Raw genomic sequence first — 10305 nt, forward strand, 5'->3', positions numbered from 1 at the left:
GAAGAAGAATTCGCTCGTGAATGTTTCCGTTGTGGAAGATGCATCGAAAAAGCTGGTGAACATATTTGGAGATGGACAGCATTTCATTTTGGTTTAGATTTGGTGGTTTGCTTAGATAGTACTACTTTAAGAATTAAAAGGAATCACAGATTAGATACAGATCATATAAAAGCAAATCATAGCAAACATAATATAATTCTGAAGTTAGTATTAGTTTAAAAATTATGATCTTTTAAATAATTATATAATTAAAATTTTGAAAAAAAATTATTTTCAGAGTAAGTCTAATTTCTTTAGATGAACAACGTCAAGTAAAACATATTCAGAGTTCAGGTATGCTTAGGTTATCACTTCATAAGAATGAAGAAGTAAGTAATATTTATAAATTTTTTAATTGTAAAAAAATGATTCAAGTTGTTAAAGTAAATCAAATTTACACTTTAGAAACAGGTAATGTCTTTGGATAAACAACTCACTTATCCTTTGTATATATCAGTCAACATGCAAGTAGTTACTCCATTTATATCAACAGAAGAGGAAAAATCAGCTGATATAGTAATATTCTCGGATACTTAGCATATTAAACATTTGAACTGAATATAACAACGTACGCTTATCTCAGATAATAATCCGGTTGTTCCAATTTGTAATACTTGAATACGACTAAGTGCTATAAATTTTGTTACTCTCACGTGACGTTTATATTATGGAGATTCTAATTTCTGATTAAAACTTTTATAAACTCAAGAGCTTCTAGTCGACTAAATGGAATTATGAAGTTAGTAAGAAGAAGAATATAATTTCTTCCGTTTGTACTTTTCAGATATAATGCAGATACTTATTTTTTCTAACTTAAAATCACACTTATTACTTATAGAAATATATTAAGGCTATTTAAAAAAAAAATATCAAATATAAAAATTTTATTTTTTAATAATTGCAACTAATTGAATGTTAAATTTAAAAAAATGTAATGTGTCATAAAATATCACACAGTATTATCCATTTGCTTTCACACTGCTCTTTATGCATTTATATATTTATACTATAATGACATTAGTAACAGAATAGAATAATTTTTTAATTAATAATTTTATACATTCATAATAAATATTAATAACATAACTACATAAATGAATTCATAGACACGCTGATCGAGTGCTTCTGTGTCTTCCGACCAACTATCGAAACATCGAGCTTCGTGCCTTATGAATACTGATTAAAAGTAAAATAACTATATGTAAACAAATGTAAATATTGTTTTTAAATATTGTTAACTGGAAAAAATTTTTATACAGAATTTTGAATTAATTTTCGAAAAACCGTTTATTGCATGTAACATTTTCAATTTAAATGATAGATAATTAACGTTCCTTTAATTAATCTAATCTAATCTCTATATATATATTATATGTATGTATGTATATGGATATATATGTATTTAAATGCGCGCATACATGTATATATACATACATTTATATATGGTGCTATTGTTTAATATGCGCGAAAAAATTTTACTTTTTACTTATTATTAAATAAGAATATTTACTTAGTCTAATGTCTAAGATTTTATTACATTTAACAAACATTACTGACTTCAAATTAATTTTCCGATAGAAAAATACGTTATGTTTACATAGCACTATCAATTATGATTTATTACTTACCTTTTTAATAATTTATGTGTATAATTCTGTTACTTTGTTAAGTTTGTTATGACACTTATAAATTTTAAAAATATATGAATAATTACAATAATTTGCGCAAAAACACATTGCGCTTTAAAACATTTTTGTCTTAATTAATTATGAACGAAGATATGAATTTATAATACATCATGAAAAAAAATATCATTTATTTCTGTACATTGAAATTGCTAAATAATAAATTAATTAAATTGCAAGGTTTTTGAGGTTTACTTTATATGAAGTATAGTTTTGATTCTGTCTTTTTTTTTTTTTTTTGATTTTTTTTGATAACCATTCAACAGTTTATTGGCAGAATATTTTCTGTACATAGTGATGAATGTACATTGCAACAATAAAATGTGATAATAAATATTATAATAAAATCAAATTTTAATTAACATTTTCTTGACCTGGCATATCTTATCAAATAAATATACTTATATTTTAATGCAAAATATGCAAATGGATGATCGATTTAAAATATATTTTTCCGTTGTTTCCTTTCTTCTTCATTGTTTCGATATGCTTGTATAGAGGGCAGTGTTGCCAGCAGTTTTATTTCATCAAAGTATGATAGATAATAGGCAGATGATATGAAATTAATTAAATGTAAATAATTATCTGGAGAAGTAATTTCGTTACATTCCACTCAATATTTGATAAAATTTCTATGATGAATCATAGATTTATTCGAAGGAAAAAGAATATTAAAAAAAAAATATCATTAATATTTATTTTTATTCATTATAGATGTCATAGTTTCTATGATTATTATTGATCGTGATACATTTAGGGAAAAATAACAACAAAAAAATGCATCATAATGTACGCGTATATTTTTTTGTTTATTCTGGATATCATTATTTTTTTTTGTTTTATATTAGAATAATTTTACGCATATTGTACATATATATGCACTAAGTATAGAAGTTCAAGATAAAGTTCTAATCTGAATTGGAATTAATTTAAACATTATGTACAAATTAGTAACTATATAAATTTTTTTGATCACATTTAGATTGAAATCTTAAATAAAAATAAAAGAGCTTAATATATTAATACTACTTATACTTTTAAATAATTTCTCTAAAATAACTAATCAATCAAACTATATAATTGAGCGGAACATAACGAAATGTAAATTTTTAATTATATTGGTAATTTATTCTGTCATTTGTTTGTCTCACTTTTATTTATTTCTCCAGATTATTTATTTAAAGATATATGTATTTTCATATTACGCCAGGTATGAGAAAAAGAAATACAACTGTCGTAGAATTATATGTTCCTGTGAAAATCACTTTTTCAAAACAAATTGCAACATTCGGTATATACTTTTACTTGGATGTGTATCAATAAAAATTACACGCTTTTTTGTCTCATCATCCGCAGTTTAAAGTGAATCAATATTTAAAATATTTGATCAAATATGACAAGCTCGTTTATTTGATATCCATATTGTTATAATTTCCGATTACTTTCCCATCTTTTAAAGTGTCAAAAAGTTCGCCATCGTTTTATTATATTCTTTATATTTTATTTAAGTTATAAGTTTTATTATAAGTAATAACAAGAAAAACAGGAATCATAATAGCAATAATATAACAATGTTAACAACAGTGACAATGATTAGTTTAGTGATATTAATTAGTAGTAGCAATTAATAGCTATAGTACTGATGATGGTAGTAGTAATTAGCAACCATAATAATAATGTAACGATGGTGACAATATGACACAGTGACAACAGCGGTAGCAACAATTAATTACGTACTGCGATGAGACATGTATTCATTTTTATTATATTTTTATTTTCTTTTTTAATTGTTTGTTTCAATAAGCATTCTACTTTATCTTCTACTTTCTCCATTGACAATAGTTTCTACATCTTCGTTTTACGATTCTTTTATTTTTCTTTTATTATTATTTTTGGTTTTCTGTTCATACTTTTCTTAATGTTCTTATTGGCTACAATTGAAGAAGTAGCAATATTTCACATTTTAATCGAACTGTATATATCTTTTAATCATTTTTTAGCGTTTTTTGACGTGCATATAGTATACACGTACACATATACGTTGCCGTGTATCACACGTACGAACGTGCACTCATCACACGCACACATGCACACATCAATATCCTTTTTTCTTTGTCGCGAGCCTCCGCTGTCTATCGTTTACACAGCATTTTATTGCAAAAATTAGCAGAATATGGGTCGCAATCATCATGCCAAATTTTGTTTTATCTTCGTCTCAACGAAATGTAATAATAATAAATTACTCATCAACGATATGTTTTTCCGTTTTTTTTTCTTATTTTGCATTTTCCCGCGTGCATTTCGATCTTGAAATATTTTATACAATACCAGGCAATTACGAAAGCAACCCAATATTATTTTTCTAAAAATAAGCTATAATATCCTTCTTGCGTGCAATTCCATTGCTGTTTCCTTTCAAAATATAATATATTTGTATATATATATATTTTTTTTTATTTCATTTTTTTTATAGTAGCGTATAAACTGCAATCGCAATCCGCTACACTTATATATATATACATATCATATGCATATGCATATGTATATATTATATACATATATATACATATATATATACATATGTATATATTATATACATATATATACATATACATACATATATATATATTGTATATATTCTTTAATTTATTTCTTTTCTTATAGATATTGTAATTTTGTTTTTTCTCTTTTTATTTTCTACGCTTATGCAAGAACGCTGAATGGTTTCACGTGCGGAGGCCATGTGTTTTCTTCTTCTCATTTAAATTTTCCTGAAGTGTACTACTGAAGTACGCTCTTGCGTATCTGGCAGTTTGTATCACCGTTAAAACTACTATGTTGTAATTTGACTACTTTTGCGAATTGTTCGAATCCTGGAACGGCATATACATACATACATTTCTATGTGTACTGTGCTCTCAATCGAGCATTTTTCTTTAAAAATAACAGCTACAATAGCTGTAATTATATTCAACTCGTTAACAATCTCAGTTCCCTTATATTTCGTTTCGCTGGAAATTATTATATATTTAAAAAGTCAAATTGATCATTTAGAGAAATTATTGAAATATTTGATTTCTAAAATTTAAATGTTATTTAAGATTGATCGATAATATATATATTATATTGTCAAGTCTAGAATCGATCTAACCTGAAAATGTAGCGTTTCGAATAGATAGGGAATCGGACGAAAACGAGTTGCTCCGGATCCGAACGGTGTTTTCTATGTTATCGTTGATTCAGTTTTAGGCATTAAGTATTATCCTTTGGTAACTGCGAAGTTTAGGCTATGGAGAAGTGCGGCGAAGTCAAGACGGGTAATGCGAACGGGTATGAAAGGAATAAACTCGGCATCGTCAAAATAACCGTCAACAGAGACGTTAACGGCAGTAAGAAGGACGGTGTATGGCTTTCGGCCGAGTTACAGAGATCACCGGTGCATGCGCAATAAGCTGCGTGAACGTCGTGAGTGCCTGATCTCATCAGGCAATCGGCATTGTCTCTCTGGTCCGTAATATATCCGCAACTTCTGACAACTCTGATCTTGCCATACACTGAAAATTGATCAAAATCATAGCGTTACTAGATTTACAAATTCATATTTTTATAACAAAAACGGTACTTAAATACTATAAAAAAATAACTAACTTGTTATAAAGTTAAATAACAACCAATTAAACCAAATTCTTTTATACTTAGTATATATAGTATAAATTACTATAGAAAATTTTTTGAAAATTATTTGATACATAATAATAAAATATGCATAGTCTATGAAGAACGATGGAATTTCAAAATTTATTCCAGATTTAAATAAATTTTTGCTTTTAGAATATAAGTAATAATATAAATTATATATATATATACTCCCGAAGAATAGATCGTGGAATTTGTAAGTTTTTAATTTTAATATTTATAAGCTTTATATAAAAAACATGTATACTATTTTACTTTGATTTTAAATCTTTTGAAGTTTAATTGTCACAATGTTAATATAATGTTTGCTCAATAACATATGCCAATGTATAATAATATTGATTTTAATAATGGTTAAAATCCATAAATAGTTTGAATAATTTATTATATATTTCAGATACAAAATTTATTAAATAATTTTCCAAAGCTATATTATGCATACGATAAATAATTTTTTTGGATATACCTCTTTGGCTGATTTTTCGACAAAGAGTAGGCTCCAAATGACTTAGATGTTCCAAGCGTGGTTGAAAACTGCAGTTCACGGTTCCAAGACTGTACGGATCGAATGGATCGCCGCACCTTGGATCGTATTCGCTGTTGCATTGATAACATATTATTGCTTCTCCTACAAAAAATGAATTTAATATGAAGCACTGAATATTATTTTAAAATTTTTTATAAATTATAAATAAAGAAAATACAATTATTATATAAAAAAAATATATATATATAAAATATAAAATATAATATATAATATATAAAATAAATATATATAAAAATATATTTTATTTATAATAATTATTTATATATTTCTAATAAATATATAAAAAAAATAAAATTTTAATTTTAGGATAATTAGAGCAAACATATGACTTAAGAAGGAAATATTCGAATAAAAATCATATCAAGTTTTTATGTTATAAACATCACATAATGAAATTACGAAACTTTGAAATATTAAACTATACTATTGATTAAAATAAGGTAGGTTCGGAAGAACTGCTGAATCCATATTGAGTCGTAGTTGTTTGCGCGCTACTTTTATCGCGTACTGCAATTTAATTAAAACTAAGCCATTATATTCAAATATTTCTTATTATGGATACTATTAATCTGTTAATGTTTGTTAAAAGTTTTATAACACAAATAAATATGTTTAACATTGTCATTCATTGTTATTATTCCTAATTTAAATAAATCATTATTTGATTTGATAAAATAGTCAAAGTAAATTAAAAAAAAAATAATTTATTGATCAAATTATTCAGAATTAATGTTATAATTGAATTAATTCCAATTTTTTAGTTCTTCTGTATTTAATATTTTATATTGATGATAAATTGCAATATGATTTAATAAAATTAATAATAAGTATAATTTAATATAATTAATAAAAATTTAATTTCTTTTAGGAATTGCTGCTGTATTTCAAATTTTAGAATTTATGCTTGATTTGTAAAGTCTTGTTGATTGGCTACGACCCTGCCGCGTTGTGACGTCACCAGGCAACCCCATTCACCCTCCCAACGAGTCTGGTTACAGCACCAGCTGATATCGAGCAGGAAGACCCCGACCAATACATGCGATGACCTACTGATATACACATGGGAAAAGAGATCTATTGAGAGAAGTACAAATTTTGCAAATTTTTATAACAAAAGTCTGGGCAGCAAATAGATATATTTATTGATTTCAATCTTTGAAACTATAATTTAATCATTTTTGTCATTTATGTTACATTATAATATTATTATGTTATATTATACTTTTTATCTTAATGAATTATTGAGTAAAATTTAAAAAAATTTTTTTTTTGAACTATATACATATATTCTTAACATTTTTAAATTTTTTTACAAAATTTATTAAGAGAAGAATATCGATAGAATTTAATGGAAAAATATTTAATTATGAAAGAAAAAAATGATATAAATGAAATTTTTTTTCTTTGTCAGCATCTTCACTTTGAATTTACCTTGAGCGCGCGAAAATATAGATGAAACAGTTCCATACCCTGACCTTGACTAGATAAATTTTGTAGGACCTTCCACTGGCTTATTCTACAAGCTTTTAATAAAAAGTTTCGTTTCATTAAAATATAAAATTTCTTTTCCATTTAATGATAACTTCTAATTAATGATGCAAAGAAATTATTTAATTTTTAATCACCCACATATTATATACATTTATATACATTTTTTATGAATATTAAACACGTTATATTTTTTGCATTCTTTTAATAAAAATTCTAATAATTTTATATACAATTTTTTATAGATACTAAAATGTATTCAAGTATACAATTAAAATCGTCGACTATGATAATAAATCTCATTGAAGAAAGACAAGTCAGAGTGATATCGATAGATTAATAAAATTTCTGTATTATTATTATTATTCTGACAATTATAGTGAAGTGTGAAAACATTGATCAAAAGTATGTATATATGGGAGGCTCTTCAACGACATTTGAAACCACACGAGACGTTCGATCAGCAGTAAATAGGGCAGGGTGGCTGGATAGACGGTAGGGGTGAGTCGCGTGAGGAACTAACAAGCGCTGCGTGACATTGCAGGTCCTTATGTAATCGACAGGAACTAAAACGAAGAGATTACCCTTTTTTTATTGATATAAAAACATTTCTGATGAAGAAAGAAGAAAGAATATAGATAAAGACAATAATATTTCTATTCTGTAGGATTCAATAATTTAGTATTCTAGATATATTTTTTATTGATCTTTAAAAAATCGATATTATAAATCAATAAATTTCTTCCAAAAACTTATACATTATTATTAATACTTAAGAATAAATATATAAATTTAAAATACAATAATATATTAAATATAAAATAATTATAAAATAATATGATATTTTAAATAATTCTTAATAAAAATTATAATTAGATCCTTAATGAATACTTAAATGATTCATATAAATATTTAAAAGAGATGATTATTCAATTGTTATTCTTGCTAATTGTCATTTTCTTGCGCTTTGTTTAGAATGATTGTAAAACTCATTTTCAAGGAACAAAAATATAGTAATATATAGCGTGCATAAACATATATACATATATAATATAATAATACAAATTTTTATAATTTATTAATAGATTAACACGAGGAACACATCCCCTTGGTCACGGTACCACACAGTGCAGGGAGAATAGAGAATTCGAAGAGTATGAGAGAATGCAGCGGAGGGAGGGGAGAAAGTGGGTCGCTCGATAACCCTCGCGTGGGCCAAGTTCTATGAACCAAAATTCCAAATTTTAACAAATTGCATCAAAATTAACATAATTTTTCTTAAAAAAATAAAAAAGAAGAAGAAGAAGAGCAAAAATAACCTGCTTTTGGAAACTTTCGTTGCTCTTTTTTTTTTTCACTTACTAAAAAAGAGCTGCAATTGAATTCGACTAGCAGCTTTAAGTTCGACCAGTTACGGAATTGTTTCTTTAAACTCACCATTTAACGATTGTAGCAAACGCTACACGCAGCAACGTATAATTAACGACATTTCTAAATCCTTCATTTTTAAACGTTGCACTGTTTTCATGAAACTGTGTTATTGCAAACATTTTTCAAACGTTAATCGCAAATTAATTTATCTTGTTAAAGAATTTTAGGTTTAAACACTTTTATTGTAATTTTTTTCGTTTTTTTTATGATTATTAAAATATTATATAAATATTTAAAACGAATCATTAAATGTTATAAAAAAAGTTGCTTCTTATAAAAAGTCGATACAGTATCACTGTCGCAGTGCTTTAAATTTTACAAAAGTCACTTTTCTTAATAGGACGTTTTTTTCAAGACGGTTATTTCTTTTTTTTTTTTAGAAATATGAATATTAATTAAATTTAGATATTATCTTATTTAATTTTTTCCTTTTTAATATAAGATCGATGTTAAAAATAAAAGATCATATTTTTCCAACAAAAATAATTATTTCCAATTATATAACGTACATTTTTCGAATTTTTTTTTCGATTTTAATAATTTTTAATTGTTAAGAATATCTCGTTTTAAAATTTTATTCTTTTCCCACACGATAAAATCTTCATTTTAATTTCCAGGCAACTTATTTCCTTTCCGTGATTTATTTTTATAATGAAATTCAATTTAGAAATTGAGTACAATCTGTTCCGGATAAGAATCGAGGAAGTACTACAAGTGTTACTATTGTAGGAGTTCTCTGACTAACATCTGGAACACCATAATCTTTTAGTACATTGGAATATCCTCTACAATGTACTTTTTTATTTTATATTAATTTTTCTCAGTTGAATTAATTTTTTTTATGCAAATATTGATTATAATATGAAATATCATAATTCAATAATTTACATCGATATGATAAGAAGAGAAAGAAGAAATCATCGTGTTGATATAAGGAAGACCTAACTGAAAAAAATTGCAAGAACTGCAACTGATGAAAACTCGATTGTATCTTTTATGTAACACGAAATCAATATTGCATTTGTTTCTTTATATTTTTTTTTTTTTTTTTTCTACAGCTTACACAACTTTATAATGAATACTTTTTAATGATTCTTTGATTCATTAGATATTAGAATTTGTTATTAGTATGTGAACATATAAAAATAATGCTATGTTAAATTCTTTCCTCTTACTATATATATATATATATATATATAGTTACTTTTTCTATCAATTACTGCATTGCGCTGCAATATACTATATGCTGCAATGTTCTTTTCAAATTTAATTTTGTTATTCGTTATTCATTATTTTATAATTATTCATTGTTCACAAATTTTTAAAAATTTTATTCAATTGATTTTTATTTTTATTTATAAGAGTTTATAAAAAAATAAAAATATAAAAGTTATGAAATATATTTTATAATTTAAATTT

At 25.1% G+C, this 10305-nt stretch overlaps 2 protein-coding genes and 2 long non-coding RNA genes across 6 annotated transcripts in view; 3 read left to right on the plus strand and 1 right to left on the minus strand.

Annotated features, from left to right (window-relative positions):
- Positions 1-2076, plus strand: part of LOC102679674 (protein germ cell-less) — a 4315-nt gene extending 2239 nt beyond the window's left edge. Inside the window, exons 6-8 of one of the 2 annotated variants that reach the window (XM_031513513.1) lie at positions 1-203; positions 278-368; positions 445-2076. The exon at positions 1-203 is cut by the window's left edge and continues 16 nt beyond it. In XM_031513513.1, coding sequence (XP_031369373.1) covers positions 1-203; positions 278-368; positions 445-576 — 426 coding nt within the window. In that variant the 3' untranslated portion in view covers positions 577-2076. The remainder of the gene's footprint in view (positions 204-277; positions 369-444) is intronic. The other variant, XM_031513512.1, reaches the window with a different exon arrangement.
- A 2326-nt stretch (positions 2077-4402) lies between these two features.
- Positions 4403-10305, minus strand: part of LOC102680541 — a 7185-nt gene continuing 1282 nt past the window's right edge. For both annotated transcript variants that reach the window (XM_006622019.2, XM_006622020.2), the window contains 2 exons: positions 5887-6048; positions 4403-5278 (listed from right to left, as the gene is read on the minus strand). In XM_006622019.2, the coding sequence (XP_006622082.1) occupies positions 5007-5278; positions 5887-6048 (434 nt within the window). In that variant the 3' untranslated portion in view covers positions 4403-5006. The remainder of the gene's footprint in view (positions 5279-5886; positions 6049-10305) is intronic.
- On the plus strand, positions 5524-6025 carry LOC116186402. Its single transcript, XR_004151386.1, has 2 exons — positions 5524-5616; positions 5818-6025. It is a non-coding gene; the product is annotated as an uncharacterized LOC116186402 (long non-coding RNA).
- LOC102680449 lies at positions 6343-7535 on the plus strand. The gene is made up of 3 exons (XR_004151385.1): positions 6343-6407; positions 6836-7053; positions 7379-7535. It is a non-coding gene; the product is annotated as an uncharacterized LOC102680449 (long non-coding RNA).

The sequence above is a fragment of the Apis dorsata genome, unplaced genomic scaffold (assembly GCF_000469605.1).
Source record: "Apis dorsata unplaced genomic scaffold, Apis dorsata 1.3 scaffold_655, whole genome shotgun sequence".
Taxonomy (NCBI): domain Eukaryota; kingdom Metazoa; phylum Arthropoda; class Insecta; order Hymenoptera; family Apidae; genus Apis; species Apis dorsata.